Source organism: Dendrobates tinctorius, unplaced genomic scaffold (assembly GCF_039654945.1).
Source record: "Dendrobates tinctorius isolate UK_male_01 unplaced genomic scaffold, ASM3965494v1 ptg000058l, whole genome shotgun sequence".
Taxonomy (NCBI): Eukaryota; Metazoa; Chordata; class Amphibia; order Anura; family Dendrobatidae; genus Dendrobates; species Dendrobates tinctorius.
This window is the reverse complement of record NW_027361726.1, coordinates 5302822-5323035: the sequence shown is the minus strand read 5'-3', so window position 1 is coordinate 5323035 and position 20214 is coordinate 5302822. Positions and strand designations below refer to the sequence as shown.

The 20214-nt window shown below is 40.3% G+C and overlaps 1 protein-coding gene across 4 annotated transcripts in view; it reads left to right on the top strand.

The window, feature by feature from the left end:
• Positions 1-515: 515 nt before the first annotated feature.
• The window catches only part of EVL (Enah/Vasp-like), a 228273-nt gene continuing 208574 nt past the window's right edge, over positions 516-20214 (top strand). Inside the window, exon 1 of one of the 4 annotated variants that reach the window (XM_073577960.1) lies at positions 516-850. In XM_073577960.1, the coding sequence (XP_073434061.1) occupies positions 846-850 (5 nt within the window). In that variant the 5' untranslated portion in view covers positions 516-845. Of the gene's footprint in view, positions 851-1204; positions 1322-20214 lie in introns of those variants that run through there. The other 3 variants (XM_073577961.1, XM_073577957.1, XM_073577962.1) reach the window with 3 other exon arrangements.

The following is a 20214-nucleotide window of genomic DNA, read 5'->3' as shown; positions in this document are numbered from 1 at the left end:
AGGGGTGTGAGAGTGAAAACAAACAGAAACGTTGCTTACTGTGGCTATGTATCCAGTTACCTTCAGTTCCCTTCTGGTTCCATTCTGGATTAAGTCATAGCTCCACACTTCTATGATGCACTTGTATGGTGCACTGTGCAGACTGACGTGTGATGTATGAATAAACCTCATTATCGTAGCTAACCACACAGAAAAAGTCCCAGGGTTTATCTCCTCACACTAACATGCATCAGTCATTATTACACTGCAGTCATTGTTTCTAGATCGTCACAGGATTGACAGAAGGAAGTGAGGAAAGTTCTATTCTACTGCAGAAACTGTCAAACTCCTAGGAGGTTCTGCAGCAGTTCCATATGAATGGCAGTCTTGCTCGGGCTGCATGTGTCTGTACCTGGGGTGTAATAGAGGAAGGGGTAAGTGACAGCCGAAGGGAGGGTGCTATGAAGTGAAGCCCCAGTTAGATTCTAGCCCCTGCAGTTGCACAGGGTTGCCACTAGCGGGCAGTAGAGATCAGTTGTCTTTGTATCTCTACTGCTGCAGCAACCTCACCTCAAAAAAAAGATGGCAGGACTTCAGAAACAGCTGTCAGTCGGGAAGGAGCATCTCTGCAGCTAGCCTGGACCCAAACATGAGCTTCAAGGCAGCCTGGAGTGAGAGTATCAGCACATCCAGGCCACCAAGGACAGTCCATGAGCATCCAGCCTCCTGCAGCCAGCAGCAGATGCATGATCAGCAGTCCCCAGTCACACAGGAGATCAGCCTCTAATCTCACAGCAAAGCTGTCAGCTCCACATCCACAAGCAGAGCCCATCTCAAGGAGCAGGAGCTGAGAGGAAGCCTGCAGAATGAGGTAGGAGACAAGGGGGTGTACAATGGAGCAATGTCAGGATCCGACTCCATTCATTATGGCTGTGCTGGGGGGGTGATGGCAGAGGACCCCCTAACCACACTGCCCACCTCCTCATCACCCAGCACAATGACACAGACTGATGGCCAGGAGGGGGTGGGCTATTGTGCTGCACACTGTAACCCCCTCTGCCCAGTTCTCGTGCATTTAACCCCTGCGCTGCTACAAATTAGCCATACCTATGGGCACTATGGCATAGTGGTGGCGGATGAGGGGTTGGCTTAGAAATGTCAGCTTTAACCATTCACTGCCCAAGGTATAATGTAGCGGGCCTGTCATTGCTGGGGTCTGCCCAGCAGGGAAAGGGTTACAACCTTCATTCCAGCAAACCAATGTAAGTGTGTCCTCTGTACTGACGTCATCAGTGGATATATCCTGTGTGATGCTGAGGACAGCAGCAGATATGCATCTGCAGTAAGTGATTCTCTCTGCCTTACAGTTATTAGCGCTAGATAAATAATGGCTATATAGTGTGTGCGCGTCTGTATATATAGTGTGTGCGCGTCTGTATATATAGTGTGTGCGTGTCTGTATATATAGTGTGTGCGCGTCTGTATATATAGTGTGTGCGCGTCTGTATATATAGTGTGTGCGTGTCTGTATATATAGTGTGTGCGCGTCTGTATATATAGTGTGTGCGCATCTGTATATATAGTGTGTGCGCATCTGTATATATAGTGTGTGCGTGTCTGTATATATAGTGTGTGCGTCTCTGTATATATAGTGTGTGCGTGTCTGTATATATAGTGTGTGCGCGTCTGTATATATAGTGTGTGCGCGTCTGTATATATAGTGTGTGCGCGTCTGTATATATAGTGTGTGCACATCTGTATATATAGCATGTGCGTATCTGTATATATAGTGTGTGCGTGTCTGTATATATAGTGTGTGCGCGTCTGTATAGTGTGTGCGCGTCTGTATATATAGTGTGTGCACGTCTGTATATATAGTGTGTGCGCATCTGTATATATAGTGTGTGCGTATCTGTATATATAGTGTGTGCGCGTCTGTATATATAGTGTGTGCGCGTCTGTATATATAGTGTGTGCGCGTCTGTATATATAGTGTGTGCGCGTCTGTATATATAGTGTGTGCGCATCTGTATATATAGTGTGTGCGTATCTGTATATATAGTGTGTGCGCGTCTGTATATATAGTGTGTGCGCGTCTGTATAGTGTGTGCGCGTCTGTATAGTGTGTGCGCGTCTGTATATATAGTGTGTGCATGCCTGTATATATAGTGTGTGCGTGTCTGTATATATAGTGTGTGCGTGTCTGTATATATAGTGTGTGCGCGTCTGTATATATAGTGTGTGCGTGTCTGTATATATAGTGTGTGCGTGTCTGTATATATAGTGTGTGCGTGTCTGTATATATAGTGTGTGCGTGTCTGTATATATAGTGTGTGCGTGTCTGTATATATAGTGTGTGCGCGTCTGTATATATAGTGTGTGAATATAATGTGTATATATAGTGTGTGCGCGTCTGTATATATAGTGTGTGAATATAATGTGTATATATAGTGTGTGCGCGTCTGTATATATAGTGTGTGAATATAATGTGTATATATAGTGTGTGCGCGTCTGTATATATAGTGTGTGAATATAATGTGTATATATAGTGTGTGCGCGTCTGTATATATAGTGTGTGAATATAATGTGTATATATAGTGTGTGCACGTCTGTATATATAGTGTGTGAATATAATGTGTATATATAGTGTGTGCGCGTCTGTATATATAGTGTGTGAATATAATGTGTATATATAGTGTGTGCGCGTCTGTATATATAGTGTGTGAATATAATGTATATATAGTGTGTGCGCGTCTGTATATATAGTGTGTGCGCGTCTGTATATATAGTGTGTGCGCATCTGTATATATAGTGTGTGCGTATCTGTATATATAGTGTGTGCGCGTCTGTATATATAGTGTGTGCGCGTCTGTATAGTGTGTGCGCGTCTGTATAGTGTGTGCGCGTCTGTATATATAGTGTGTGCATGCCTGTATATATAGTGTGTGCGTGTCTGTATATATAGTGTGTGCGTGTCTGTATATATAGTGTGTGCGCGTCTGTATATATAGTGTGTGCGTGTCTGTATATATAGTGTGTGCGTGTCTGTATATATAGTGTGTGCGCATCTGTATATATAGTGTGTGCGTGTCTGTATATATAGTGTGTGCGTGTCTGTATATATAGTGTGTGCGTGTCTGTATATATAGTGTGTGCGCGTCTGTATATATAGTGTGTGAATATAATGTGTATATATAGTGTGCACGTCTGTATATATAGTGTGTGAATATAATGTGTATATATAGTGTGTGCGCGTCTGTATATATAGTGTGTGAATATAATGTGTATATATAGTGTGTGCACGTCTGTATATATAGTGTGTGAATATAATGTGTATATATAGTGTGTGCGCGTCTGTATATATAGTGTGTGAATATAATGTGTATATATAGTGTGTGCGCGTCTGTATATATAGTGTGTGAATATAATGTGTATATAGTGTGTGCGCGTCTGTATATATAGTGTGTGAATATAATGTGTATATATAGTGTGTGCGCGTCTGTATATATAGTGTGTGAATATAATGTGTATATATAGTGTGTGCGCGTCTGTATGTATAGTGTGTGAATATAATGTGTATATATAGTGTGTGCGCGTCTGTATATATAGTGTGTGAATATAATGTGTATATATAGTGTGTGCGCGTCTGTAAAGTGTGTGCGCGTCTGTATATATAGTGTGTGAATATAATGTGTATATATAGTGTGTGCGCGTCTGTATATATAGTGTGTGAATATAATGTGTATATATAGTGTGTGAGCGTCTGTATATATAGTGTGTGAATATAATGTGTATATAGTGTTCTGTATATAGTGTGTGAATATAATGTATGCGTGGCTGTATGTATAGTATGTGAATATAGTGTGCACACCTGTATATATAGTGTGGATATATCTGTATATAGTGTGAGCATGTCTGTATGTATAGTATGTGCAAATCTGTATATATACTGTGGACATATCTGTATATAGTGTGCATGCCTGTATATATAGTGTGTGCATGTCTGTATCTATAGTATGTGCAAATCTGTATATATTGTGTGTGCATCTGTATGTATAGTGTGTGCATGTTTGTATATAGTGTGTGTGCATAGCTATATATATATAGTGTGTGTGCATCTGTATGTATAGTGTGTGCATGTTTGTATATAGTGTGTGTGCATAGCTATATATATATAGTGTGTGTGCATCTGTATGTATAGTGTGTGCATGTTTGTATATAGTGTGTGTGCATAGCTATATATATATAGTGTGTGTGCATCTGTATGTATAGTGTGTGCATGTTTGTATATAGTGTGTGTGCATAGCTATATATATATAGTGTGTGTGCATCTGTATGTATAGTGTGTGCATGTTTGTATATAGTGTGTGTGCATAGCTATATATATATAGTGTGTGTGCATCTGTATGTATAGTGTGTGCATGTTTGTATATAGTGTGTGTGCATAGCTATATATATATAGTGTGTGTGCATCTGTATGTATAGTGTGTGCATGTTTGTATATAGTGTGTGTGCATAGCTATATATATATAGTGTGTGTGCATCTGTATGTATAGTGTGTGCATGTTTGTATATAGTGTGTGTGCATAGCTATATATATATAGTGTGTGTGCATCTGTATGTATAGTGTGTGCATGTTTGTATATAGTGTGTGTGCATAGCTATATATATATAGTGTGTGTGCATCTGTATGTATAGTGTGTGCATGTTTGTATATAGTGTGTGTGCATAGCTATATATATATAGTGTGTGTGCATCTGTATGTATAGTGTGTGCACGTTTGTATATAGTGTGTTTACGTCTTTGTATAGTGTGTGAGTGTCTGTATATATAGTGTGTGAATATAATGTGTATATATAGTGTGTGCGCGTCTGTATATATAGTGTGTGAATATAATGTGTATATATAGTGTGTGCGCGTCTGTATATATAGTGTGTGAATATAATGTGTATATATAGTGTGCACGTCTGTATATATAGTGTGTGAATATAATGTGTATATATAGTGTGCGCGCGTCTGTATATATAGTGTGTGAATATAATGTGTATATATAGTGTGTGCACGTCTGTATATATAGTGTGTGAATATAATGTGTATATATAGTGTGTGCGCGTCTGTATATATAGTGTGTGAATATAATGTGTATATATAGTGTGTGCGCGTCTGTATATATAGTGTGTGAATATAATGTGTATATAGTGTGTGCGCGTCTGTATATATAGTGTGTGAATATAATGTGTATATATAGTGTGTGCGCGTCTGTATATATAGTGTGTGAATATAATGTGTATATATAGTGTGTGCGCGTCTGTATGTATAGTGTGTGAATATAATGTGTATATATAGTGTGTGCGCGTCTGTATATATAGTGTGTGAATATAATGTGTATATATAGTGTGTGCGCGTCTGTAAAGTGTGTGCGCGTCTGTATATATAGTGTGTGAATATAATGTGTATATATAGTGTGTGCGCGTCTGTATATATAGTGTGTGAATATAATGTGTATATATAGTGTGTGAGCGTCTGTATATATAGTGTGCGAATATAATGTGTATATAGTGTTCTGTATATAGTGTGTGAATATAATGTATGCGTGGCTGTATGTATAGTATGTGAATATAGTGTGCACACCTGTATATATAGTGTGGATATATCTGTATATAGTGTGAGCATGTCTGTATGTATAGTATGTGCAAATCTGTATATATACTGTGGACATATCTGTATATAGTGTGCATGCCTGTATATATAGTGTGTGCATGTCTGTATGTATAGTATGTGCAAATCTGTATATATTGTGTGTGCATCTGTATGTATAGTGTGTGCATGTTTGTATATAGTGTGTGTGCATAGCTATATATATATAGTGTGTGTGCATCTGTATGTATAGTGTGTGCATGTTTGTATATAGTGTGTGTGCATAGCTATATATATATAGTGTGTGTGCATCTGTATGTATAGTGTGTGCATGTTTGTATATAGTGTGTGTGCATAGCTATATATATATAGTGTGTGTGCATCTGTATGTATAGTGTGTGCATGTTTGTATATAGTGTGTGTGCATAGCTATATATATATAGTGTGTGTGCATCTGTATGTATAGTGTGTGCACGTTTGTATATAGTGTGTGTGCATAGCTATATATATATAGTGTGTGTGCATCTGTATGTATAGTGTGTGCACGTTTGTATATAGTGTGTTTACGTCTTTGTATAGTGTGTGAGTGTCTGTATATATAGTGTGGGCATATATGTATATAGTGTGTGCGCGTCTGTAAGTATAGTGTGTGCATGTCTGTATATAGAGTGTGTATATAGTGTGTGCACATCTGTATATATAGTCTGTGTGTATATATAGTGTATGCACGTATGTATATATAGTGTGTGCATCTGTATGTATTGTGTGTGCACATCTTTATACAGTCATATGTAAAAGTTTGGGCACCCCTATTAATGTTAACCTTTTTTCTTTATAACAATTTTGGTTTTTGCAACAGCTATTTCAGTTTCATATATCTAATAACTGATGGACTCAGTTATATTTCTGGATTCAAATGAGGTTTATTGTGCTAACAGAAAATATGCAATCTGCATTTAAACAAAATTTGACCGGTGCAAAAGTATGGGCACCCTTATCATTTTCTTGATTTGAACACTCCTAACTACTTTTTACTGACTTCCTGAAGCACTAAATTGGTTTTGTAACCTCATTGAGCTTTGAACTTCATAGCCAGGTGTATCAAATCATGAGAAAAGGTATTTAAGGTGGCCACTTGCAAGTAGTTCTCCTATTTGATTCTCCTATGAAGAGTGGCATCATGGGCTCCTCAAAACAACTCTCAAATGATCTGAAAACAAAGATTATTCAACATAGCTTTTCAGGGGAAGGATACAAAAAGTTGTCTCAGAGATTTAACCTGTCAGTTTCCACTGTGAGGAACATAGTAAGGAAATGGAAGAACACAGGTACAGTTCTTGTTAAGCCCAGAAGTGGCAGGCCAAGAAAAATATCAGAAAGGCAGAGAAGAAGAATGGTGAGAACAGTCAAGGACAATCCACAGACCACCTCCAAAGACCTGCAGCATCATCTTGCTGCAGATGGTGTCACTGTGCATCGGTCAACAATACAGCGCATGCATAACGCCTTTTTGTATTACCAAAGAACTCAATCTTTGTTTCATCAGTTCACAGGACCTTCTTCCAAAATGTAACTGGCTTGTCCAAATGTGCTTTTGCATACCTCAGGCGACTCTGTTTGTGGCGTGCTTGCAGAAACGGCTTCTTTCGCATCACTCTCCCATACAGCTTCTCCTTGTGCAAAGTGCGCTGTATTGTTGACCGATGCACAGTGACACCATCTGCAGCAAGATGAGGCTGCAGGTCTTTGGAGGTGGTCTGTGGATTGTCCTTGACTGTTCTCACAATTCTTCTTCTCTGCCTTTCTGATATTTTTCTTGGCCTGCCACTTCTGGGATTAACAAGAACTGTACCTGTGTTCTTCCATTTCCTTACTATGTTCCTCACAGTGGAAACTGACTGGTTAAATCTCTGAGACAACTTTTGGTATCCTTCCCCTGAAAAGCTATGTTGAATAATCTTTGTTTTCAGATCATTTGAGAGTAGCTTTGAGGAGCCCATGATGCCACTCTTCATAGGAGAATCAAATAGGAGAACTTCTTGCAAGTGGCCACCTTAAATACCTTTTCTCATGATTTGATACACCTGGCTATGAAGTTCAAAGCTCAATGAGGTTACAAAAGCAATTTAGTGCTTCAGGAAGTCAGTAAAAAGTAGTTAGGAGTGTTCAAATCAAGAAAATGATAAGGGTGCCCATACTTTTGCACCGGTCAAATTTTGTTTAAATGCAGATTGCATATTTTCTGTTAGCACAATAAACCTCATTTGAATCCAGAAATATAACTGAGTCCATCAGTTATTAGATATATGAAACTGAAATAGCTGTTGCAAAAACCAAAATTGTTATAAAGAAAAAAGGTTAACATTAATAGGGGTGCCCAAACTTTTACATATGACTGTATGTAGTGTGTGTATATAGTGTCTGCACATCTGTATATATAGCATGTGCATGTCTGTGTATATAGTGTATGCACGTATGTATATATAGTGTGTGCATCTGTATGTATTGTGTGTGCACATCTTTATATGTAGTGTGTGTATATAGTGTCTGCACATCTGTATATATAGTGTGTGAATATAGTATGTGCACGACACGTCTGGATATATAGTGTGTGTATATAGTGTGTGCACATCTGTATATATAGCATGTGCATGTCTGTGTATATAGTGTGTGCACGTCTGTATATATAGTGTGTGCGTGTCTGTATATATAGTGTGTGCACGACACGTCTGGATATATAGTGTGTGTACATAGTGTGTGCACGTCTGTATATATAGTAGGTGCATGACACGTCTGGATATATAGTGTGTGTATATAGTGTGTGCACATCTGTATATATAGCATGTGCATGTCTGTGTATATAGTGTATGCACGTATGTATATATAGTGTGTACACGACACGTCTGGATATATAGTGTGTGTATATAGTGTATGCACGTCTGTATATATAGTATGTGCACGACACGTCTGGATATATAGTGTGTGTATATAGTGTGTGCACATCTGTATATATAGCATGTGCATGTCTGTGTATATAGTGTATGCACGTATGTATATATAGTGTGTGCATCTGTATGTATTGTGTGTGCACATCTTTATATGTAGTGTGTGTATATAGTGTCTGCACATCTGTATATATAGTGTGTGAATATAGTATGTGCACGACACGTCTGGATATATAGTGTGTGTATATAGTGTGTGCACATCTGTATATATAGCATGTGCATGTCTGTGTATATAGTGTGTGCACGTCTGTATATATAGTGTGTGCGTGTCTGTATATATAGTGAGTGCACGACACGTCTGGATATATAGTGTGTGTACATAGTGTGTGCACGTCTGTATATATAGTAGGTGCATGACACGTCTGGATATATAGTGTGTGTATATAGTGTGTGCACATCTGTATATATAGCATGTGCATGTCTGTGTATATAGTGTATGCACGTCTGTATATATAGTATGTGCACGACACGTCTGGATATATAGTGTGTGTATATAGTGTGTGCACATCTGTATATATAGCATGTGCATGTCTGTGTATATAGTGTATGCACGTCTGTATATATAGTATGTGCACGACACATCTGGATATATAGTGTGTGTATATAGTGTGTGCACATCTGTATATATAGCATGTGCATGTCTGTGTATATAGTGTATGCACGTATGTATATATAGTATGTGCACGACACATCTGGATATATAGTGTGTGTATATAGTGTGTGCACATCTGTATATATAGCATGTGCATGTCTGTGTATATAGTGTATGCACGTCTGTATATATAGTATGTGCACGACACGTCTGGATATATAGTGTGTGTATATAGTGTGTGCACATCTGTATATATAGCATGTGCATGTCTGTGTATATAGTGTATGCACGTCTGTATATATAGTATGTGCACGACACATCTGGATATATAGTGTGTGTATATAGTGTGTGCACATCTGTATATATAGCATGTGCATGTCTGTGTATATAGTGTATGCACGTATGTATATATAGTATGTGCACGACACATCTGGATATATAGTGTGTGTATATAGTGTGTGCACATCTGTATATATAGCATGTGCATGTCTGTGTATATAGTGTATGCACGTCTGTATATATAGTATGTGCACGACACATCTGGATATATAGTGTGTGTATATAGTGTGTGCACATCTGTATATATAGCATGTGCATGTCTGTGTATATAGTGTGTGCACGTCTGTATATATAGTGTGTGCGTGTCTGTATATATAGTGTGTGCACGACACGTCTGGATATATAGTGTGTGTACATAGTGTGTGCACGTCTGTATATATAGTAGGTGCATGACACGTCTGGATATATAGTGTGTGCACATCTGTATATATAGCATGTGCATGTCTGTGTATATAGTGTATGCACGTCTGTATATATAGTATGTGCACGACACATCTGGATATATAGTGTGTGTATATAGTGTGTGCACATTGCCTGGCTGAGAGGCCATATATGTGTATGCATAGAAGGGGTACATCATGATGAGTTGTGAGAGGGGACCCTCCTGCAATCTAGGACAGATTGGCACATGTTAATTAGAAATGATTATTTTGCCCCTTATTCATCTGCTCGTAGTGATCTGTCGGTCAGTGGTCACCACAATGACCCTGTTGTCTGCAAGGTCCAGTCCCTACATTGCCCGACAGCTCCCGGAGCTTTAATTATTGGCTCTGCTGAGCATGGTGTCAATTATTGACGGAAGATCAGTAGCTGCCACACAACATGGCACCGCTCACCTCTATGGGAAGTGATGGGGAAAATCCGGAGGACTTGTCACCCATTATACTGGGGTCCTGTGTCCCCCGTAAGCTGTGACAGGAGGACATGCACGCTCCATGCATCTGACAGGAACACTAGGGTACGAATTGGTGAAAATTGCCCATCACATTGTTGGAGAACCCCATTACATTATATACAAGATACGGTATATACTGATTTAAGGGACATGTCATCAGAAAATTAACTATTGTTTATATCATGTTTTTGCGCTAAATATATGCATTTATATATATATTTTTTTTAGTATTCATATTTTAAATTTCTAGTATTTTTTTTTTTACCTTTCACTCTGTATTAAAACTAGAATCTTGCATTTTTCGCAGTGGTCACTGAGAATTTTTAGTCTCTAAATTCCTCTCCTTTCACTTTAACAATGGTCAGACACTGACCCTAAGACCGTGCGCAAAGTTCATAGATAGTGGAGAGAGGTGGAGGAGGTGAGCTGTGACATCACCTATTGTGATTGGAGGATTCTGTGTAGAGAGCTGTTCCCCTGCACTATAATCCTGCCTCTGACGATAAGACGACACAGGACATAACCTGTAATCATTGCTCTGCCTGACAGCTGTGTACGAAAATCAGTACATTTTTAATCAAAATTACCTTATACAGTTGCTTTGTCTTTTTATGCTTCAAATTAGCAAAAGTATTCACACCCTAAAATAGGGGTACAAGCTTCCTTTTCCTAGCTGCAGTGTCACACAGAGATTTGGGGCTCCCGCTGCCCCGTGGGTGACGTCACCAGTGGATGCTAGTAGTGGACTGGGACAGGTTTGTACATTTCTGGATAACTAGAGCCAGGGGTTTAGAACATTTGCATCTTCTGATCCGGAGACTTTCTGTAAATGTTTAGTCTGCGCCCGGCGCCTCGCTGTGCTTCATTGCGGGCGATATTTCTGCAAAAAAAGGATAAAAAATAAGGCTGCAAATTGGCAGCGCAAGGAGCCCCTGATATTACCGCCATAGTTATCAGAGGGGCATGGAGGGTGAATATTAGATACTAATGTGCCAGAAAGCGTTTTGTGTATTTTGGTTTCTCCTGGTTCATGGTCTTATCCATAAACATCTCCTTTAAGACCCCAAATCACATTGAGAGGAAGACTAGCATCCAGCAGTCCCTTCCTCATCCTTCTGTAATCCGGTATCTCTGGAGATCATCACGCCAGTCTCGGCTGCAGCAGGAGCCTCTCCCCTTTACTCAGTCTACAATAGTGGATGGGAAGTGCTGAGCCTGCTCTTCATAATAAACTCAATCTGAAGGGTCTTTCGTTCTTGTGGTCAGACCGCCACCAACCATCAGAATAAAGGAGTTCTCTAACCCCACACAATCACTTACTCGGGGAATCTACTTTTTTTTTTCGACTTTGTAGAAATGTGATGACCCCGATCCACTCTAGTGGGAGCAGCTACTGTTCTGGGGGTCTCAGCCTGACTTAATTTGAAAATTCATAAAATATCACAAGCCACGCCCCCCCACTCTACCATAGCCACACCCATTTTTAAAGATAAAAATAAAATTAATAAATGTTCTAATACTTAAAGGGGCTGTCCACTACTTAGATTCCAATGACCTATCATTAGGAAGGGCAATCAAGGAAAAAAACTATGGGGGTCCGACAAGTGGTGGCTGATGGAGCGGAACAGTACAGCACTGTAAATTTGTAGTGGTCATTCTTGGTACTGCAGCTCAAATCACATCAACTTCACATCCAGCTGATCATGGGGGATACAAGGGTCAGACCCCTCACCCCACTTTTCTTCTATATCACATACATTGGCATGTATTGTGAACAGTTAAACATTAAATGATCTAAAAGGCCTAACGTTACAGATAGCACCTTTCCCTTGTAGTTATCGGACTGGGGTGGGGGCACACTGCAGCTAGGAAAATGTAAAAATATATTTTTATTTTTTTTTTTGGGGGGGGGGCTAAAATACAAAGGAAATGTGTAATTTTGACCAGGGGTGCCCAGACTTTTACATGCCACTGTAAGTTGTGAACGACCCCTTTAATACAATGCTGGGTTTTGCCAGGTTTTGCACACATTTCCGTGTGATGGGCCTCTGGTGGCTTCCTTTCATGGAAGAACTTTACCCCGATTTATGGACGGCTCTATATGGGGTCTGCGTGCTTGTGATTCCCAGAAGTCTCTGAGCCTCCGCTCGCGTCTGTGGAGATTTATAACATTTCTCCTTATGTATATCATAGACTTGTGGAAAGACGAGTGATCTTCTCTGTTCAGGATCCTCATCTCTTGGCCATAGTTCAGACCATTTCTAGAAAGCATCTCTGGCTCTGGAGGACCCGCCTGTCCAGCGTTACACAGATATCTTATTGATATGAATGGACGCTGTGTAATGCTTCTTTCCTCCTGTGGTGGCGCTGTGGAGAAACTGAAAGCTTACTGCCCGGCTTACCTGCAGCTGATGACTGGGGGGAGAGTCCCAACATGGGGACGCTATATAATGATCATATTGTCCCGGGACCCTCCCAACAAGTAGGGTGGACAGTTCTCTAAAACCTGACATGTGCTCTAGAATCTGAGACTACATTTCCCACACAAGTTTCTAAGCTAGTGTTCCCCCTACGCAAGTGTCAGTCTTCACTGTGCTGTAAGATCCAGGAAGATCTGGATGAACATATCCATAGCTCCTGCCCTGATGCATGGGCAACAATTGATCGTTAGCAAGTGATTGCTGCATCCTTCCTGCGGTCTGCGGGGCTCGCCGAAATAATATGCAGTCTATCCAAGAATTATGTAAGCCATGGCATGGCCCCTAGTCTCTTGGCACTGCCCACATGGCATAGCCCCTTGAATCTTGGCACTACCCACATGGCATAGCCCCTAGTCTCTTGACACTGCCTACATGGCGTAGCCCCTAGTCTCTTGGCACTGCCCACATGGCATAGCCCCTTGTATCTTGGCACTACCCACATGGCATAGCTCCTTGAATCTTGGCACTACCCACATGGTATAGCCCCTTGTATCTTGGCACTGCCCACATGGCACAGCCCCTAGTCTCTTGGCATTGCCCACATGGCATAGCCCCTTGTATCTTGGCACTACCCACATGGCATAGCCCCTTGTATCTTGGCACTACCCACATGGCATAACCCCTTGTATCTTGGCACTGCCCACATGGCACAGCCCCTAGTCTCTTGGCACTGCCCACATGGCACGGCCCCTAGTCTCTTGGCACTGCCTACATGGCGTAGCCCTTGTATCTTGGCACTACCCACATGGCATAGCCCATTGTATCTTGGCGCTACCCACATGGCATAGCCCCTTGTATCTTGGCACTGCCCACATGGCACAGCCCCTAGTCTCTTGGCACTGCCCACATGGCACGGCCCCTAGTCTCTTGGCACTGCCCACATGGCATAGCCCCTTGTATCTTGGCACTACCCACATGGCATACCCCCTTGTATCTTGGCACTGCCCACATGTCATAGCCCCTAGTCTCTTAACACTGCCCACATAGGATAGCATCTAACCTCTTGGCACTGCCCACATGGCATAGCCCCAAGTCTCTTGGCACTGCCTACATGCCACAGCCGCTTGTCTCTTGGCACTGCCCACATGTCATAGCCCTTAGTCTCTTGGCACTGCCCACATGCCACAGCCCCTAGTATCTTGGCACTGCCCACATGCCACAGCCCCTTGTCTCTTGGCACTGCCCACATGTCATAGCCCTTAGTCTCTTGGCACTGCCCATATGGCATAGCCCCTAGTCTCTAGGCACTGCCCACTTGGCATAGCCCTTAGTCTTTTGGCACTGCCCTGTTCTTTCTGAGGCTCTTTCTCTTCTGCTCTGTATGCATGGTGGTTATTACAGCAGCAGCTGCTGACTTTTCAGGCTCCAGAGGAAAGCGACACAATGCGAGCTGATGAGTGTCTCGGATATTGTGCTGACATTGCCCAAACCATGAGACATTCAGTGACACCGCCGTAAGATACACAATGGGACAGAATCACCACAGCCGGAATGGAAGTAGCCCGTCCGTTCATTACTCTGCTCAGTGCTGTGCAATACAGGGTGGGCCATTTATAAGGTTAGACCTGGGTGGCCATTTATATGGATACACCTAAATAAAAAGGGAATGGTTGGTGATATCAACTTCCTGTTTGTGGCACATTAGTATATGGGCGGGGGGAAACTTTTCAAGATCGGTGGTGACCATGGCGGCCATTTTGAAGTCAGCCTACCCAGATGTATCCATATAAATGGCCCACCCTGTATATTGATCATATACATAGAAAATCATTCTACTATCGTTGCAACCAGCAGGGGAAGTTCTCTTGTACCACTGCCACATTGTGCAAGTGCTGTACTACCGTTATCATCTCCCAGCATGGAAAGAGTGTGAATAACTGATATATGACTGTCCTGACTTGACAGAATCCTTTTTTAAGCCGTGATGTGCATCATTTTAGTGAAGACCCTTCTAGGAAGGTGCACAAGTTGCACAAAAAATTGCCTGCAGGTAATTGTGCAACGCTGTCAAGCTTCGGGTATGATGTCCCACTGTTCCCTTGCGCCCTCAGCGATCATGAGTGATTCCCGTTTTCTGTACCGCTCTGGACAGCAGCTCATTTATTACAGTGATACATTTTGTAGTGATGAATAAGAATTGGCTTCTGGGTCCTCAACACTTGATAACGCGATACAAGAAGGACGTGGGGCGCACTTCTGTGGAACAACGCGGCACCCTTTTTAGAGTGTGACAAAGAGGCCTGCTGCTCAGAAGATTTATAGATCGCATTTAATCCCCTGAGCCGCATGCAAGTGCCAAGAGACTCTGGGCAACTTTCCAGGTGTTTTAAATGTTTAAAACTGAAGACCTTGCATAGAGACGCAGCCATCCTGCCACGCTGCAGTATACAGATGAGGTGCAGATATTCTTTCCCTCGCAAGGTCAGGGGGGAAAATGGCACTTTTCTGCTTCTACAGATCGCTGATGACTATAGTTGGTACATTTACATATAAAATCTAAATTAGAAATATGACTTATACTCCCAAATCCTTTAATAATAAATAATAATTTTATTTCTATAGCACCAACATATTCAACAGCACTTTACATTTCAGAGGGGACTTGTACAGACAATATACATTACAGCATAAGAATAGACACATAGATCAAAACAGATACCAAGAAGAATGAGGGCCCTGCTCGCAAGCTTACAACCTATGAGGAAAAGAGGAGACACGAAAGGTGGATGGTAAGAATTGCTTTTATTGTTCAGACCAGCCACAGTGTAAGAATCGGGTGTTCCTGTTGCTGCATGAACCAGTTAACAGTCTAAATATGTAAAGTACAGACACAGAGGGCTATTAAATGCATAAAGCACGTGAGAACATGATGCGAGGAACCTGGTTACGGTAAAAATTTTGAATTGGCCACACAGGGATATTTAGGTTAATGCGTTGAGGCGGTAGGCCAGTCTGAACAAATGCGTTTTTAGAGCACGATTAAAACTGAGGGGATTGGGAATTAATTGTATTAACCTGGGTAGTGCATTCCAAAGAATTGGTGCAGCACGTGAAAAGTCGTGGAGACGGGAGTGAGAGGTTCTGATTATTCAGGATGTTAACCTCAGGTCATTAGAAGAATGAAAGGCAAGGGTAGGGTGGTAGGCTGAGACGAGGGAGGAGATGTAGGATGGTGCTGAGCCATGGAGTGCTTTGTGGGTGAGGGTAATAAGTTTGTACTGGATTCTGGAGTGGATGGGTAGCCAGTGTAATGACTGGCACAAGGTAGAGACATCGATATAACGATTGGTGAGGAATATGATCCTGGCTGCAGCATTAAAGACAGATTGGAGGGGGGAGAGTTTGGTAAGAGGGAGACCGATTACTAGAGAATTACAATAGTCCAGAGGAGAATGAAAAGAAATAGTAAGAGTTTTTGCAGAGTCGAAAGTAAGAAAAGGTCAAATTCTAGAAATGTTTTTGATGTGCAGATAACAAGAGCGAGCCAGTGATCGGATGTGGGAGGTGATTACTTTAATATTTATTAATCTTAAAGTAAATGTATGGTACTTTGTGAAAATGCTACCCGACATGTTGCATTCTTGGCCACCTTTATGCAATTTTGCAGTTATTGAAGAATCTGCAAAGTGAGCTGTTGTGAGTTCATTTTCCCCTTCGTCACTGAGGTCTGGTGAACTCCCTATTCTGGTGAGGGAAGGTAGTGAGCCTGATTATCAGGCACCTGAGCGTAATGATGATGACTGGCTGAGTGGAGTCACTGACTGGATATAAGGCTGCCGACGCCCTTCTGCCCTGCGGGTGATTTCTCTGTGGACTTCTAGGACACCAGTCTGATTCCTGCTCCTCTAAAGCTAAGTTTTTCTGCTTTGCCTTTTTGCATTTGTGTTTTGTTTTTTGCCTTGCTTTTCTGGATTCTGCCATTCCCTGCTGGGGTGAGCTGAATCTCCTTTTGCCGGTTGCTCTGTCTTCAGAATATTCCTGAGTACTGACAAAATCTTTTTGAAGCCTAGCGTCTTCAGGGCCTTTTTCACTGTCAGTCTGTTGGCTATTTTCATAGGGTTTTTCACGGATTGCAGACAGCAATCCTATCCTATCTAGTTAGCTTGGGACCCGTCTTTGCTCAGTCTATCTTTCTGTCTGTGTTGTGTTCTTTCTTCTTGCTTCACTGTCATTATATGTGGGGGGCTGCCTTTTGCTTTGGGGTCTGCTCTGGGGCAGTTTAGATTTCCCTTTCTGTCTTTAGGCTATCTAGTCCTCCGGCTGTGATCGAGGGGTCTAGGGCATCGTAGGAACCCCCCACGGCTACTGCTAGTTGTGTTGATAGGTTCAGGGGTCTGCAATCCGATAGCTGCCAACCTCTCTGGTTTTCTGGACTTAGCTTGCATTTCCGTTTTTGCCTCCTGCGGTGACTCAATCATAACAGTGAGCATCTGGTTTGGCTATTACCCTAAGTCATGTGACAAGGTTAGTTAAATTGTCAAAATTGACTTTTAGGATTTCTACTTCCTATAGGTGACACTAGAGTTCTAGTCCTCTTCCTTGGTGAAGAGACAATTTGCTTCTTTAATTTCCCAGAGGAGTTTTAAGGCTTAAAAGTCTCCTCACCTCAGCATGTCAGGCCTGGCATGTCACTCTCCGCAAGGAGAAACGTTACCCCTTGGATTCTTGCTAATCTAAAATCTGTAGAAAAAGAACCGATGGAGGAGGGAGAACATGATTGCAGGATCTGACTACACATGGGGATTGTTTGTAGTCTGTAGCCATGGAAACATATAGTGTTGGCAGACTGCTCTCCTCCTCCTATTGTCCTGCACCTGACATCACATTCAGCCACATTGTCTCCCTGTCTGCACTACTGCTACCTCCCCCCACCTTGTAAAGGGACAGGAAATTGCAGGGAATAACGATCACTGGTCACAGATGTCACCTGGATCTTATAAAGTATCTACATGATGACAAGCTTGCACCTGATCAATGTATCTATATATAAAATAAATCAAGCTGTTTCCATGAAAACCAGTTGTACTAATTTGTCAGTATCAACGCATTAATGGTGTCATATCATTGGGGGTTGTAAGACTGGAGCTAAGGAGCTGCAGGATCTAAAGTTGTCCCCCAGAAGGATCTATGGACTCAGTAATATTGTAATATGTACAAATAACACACAATGATTTTCTATAAGAAATATTGGAAAAATAGTGATTTATGGAGACATGAAGGAGCAAGAATAATCATTTCTACTAAAAACTAATTCTCTATATTATTTTATATATTACAAAGAAAATCAGAGTAAAGAATTATTTCACTTGTGAAGATTTTTATAGTTGTACATAGGGGCGGTATTATAGTAGTTATATTCTTGTACATAGGAGCAGTATTATAGTAGTTATATTCTTGTACATAGGGGACAGTATTATAGTAGTTACATTCTTGTATATAGGAGTCAGTATTATAGGAGTTATATTCTTGTACATAGGGGCAGTATTATAGTAGTTATATTCTTGTATATAGGGGGCAGTATTATGGTAGTTATATTCTTGTGCATAGGAGCAGTATTATGGTAACTATATTCTTGTACATAGGGGACAGTATTATAGTAGTTACATTCTTGTATATAGGAGTCAGTATTATAGTAGTTATATTCTTGTACATATGGGCAGTATTATAGTAGTTCTATTCTTGTATATAGGGGGCAGTATTATAGTAGTTATATTCTTGTACATAGGAGCAGTATTATAGTAGCTATATTCCTGTACATAGGAGCAGTATTATAGTAGTTATGTTCTTGTACATAGGGGTAGCATTATAGTAGTTATATTCTTGTACATAAGAGCAGTATTATAGTAGTTATATTCTTGTACATAGAGGCAGTATTATAGTAGTTATATTCTTGTACATAGGAGCAGTATTATAGTAGTTATATTCTGGTACATAGAGGCAGTATTATAGTAGTTATATTCTTATACATAGGAGCAGTATTATAGTAGTTATATTCTTGTACATAGGGAGAAGTATTAAAATAGTTATACTCTTGTACCTAGGGAGAACTATTATAGTAGTTATATTCTTGTACATAGGGGCAGTATTATAGTAGTTATATTCTTGTACATAGGGGCAGTATTATAGTAGTCATATTCTTGTACATAGGGGGCAGTATTATAGTAGTTATATTCTTGTACATAGGGGGCAGTATTATAGTAGTTATATTCTTGTACATAGGAGCAGTATTATAGCAGTTATATTCTTGTACATAGGAGCAGAATTATAGTAGTTATATTCTTGTACATAGGAGCAGTATTATAGTAGTTATATTCTTGTACATAGGAGCAGTATTATAGTAGTTATATTCTTGTACATAGAGGGCAGTATTATAGTAGTTATATTCTTGTACATAGGAGCAGTATTATAGTAGTTATATTCTTGTACATAGGGGGCAATATTACAGTAGTTATATTCTTGTACATAAGAGCAGTATTATAGTAGTTATATTTTTGTACATAGGGGGCAGTATTATCGTAGTTATTTTCTTAATCATAGGGGCAGTATTATAGTAGTTATATTCTTGTACATAGGGGCAGGATTATAGTAGTTATATTCTTGTACATAGAGAACAGTATTATAGTAGTTATATTCTTATACATAGGGGCAGTATTATAGTAGTTATATTCTTGTACATAAGGGCAGTATTATAGTAGTTATATTCTTGTACATAGGGATCAGTATTATAGTAGTTATATTCTTGTACATAGGGGCCAGTATTATAGTAGTTATATTCTTGTGCATAGGGGCAGTATTAAAGTAGATATATTCTTGTACATAGGAGCAGTATTATAGTATTTATATTCTTGTACATAGGGATCAGTATTATAGTAGTTATATTCTTGTACATAGGGGGCAGTATTATAGTAGTTATATTCTTGTACATAGGAGCAGTATTATAGTAGTTTTATTCTTGTACATAGGGGCAGTATTATAGTAGATATATTCTTGTACATAGGGGGCAGTATTATAGTAGTTATATTCTTGTACATAGGAGCAGTATTATAGTAGTTATATTAGTTACATTCTTGTACATAGGAACAGTACTATAGTAGTTATATTCTTGTACATAAGAGCAGTATTATAGTAGTTATATTCCTGTACATAGGAGCAGTACTATAGTAGTTATATTCTTGTATATAGGAGCAGTATTATATTAGCTATATTCTTGTACATAGTAGCATTATTATGGTAGTTATATTCTTGTATATAGGAGCAGTATTATAGTAGTTATATTCTTGTACATAA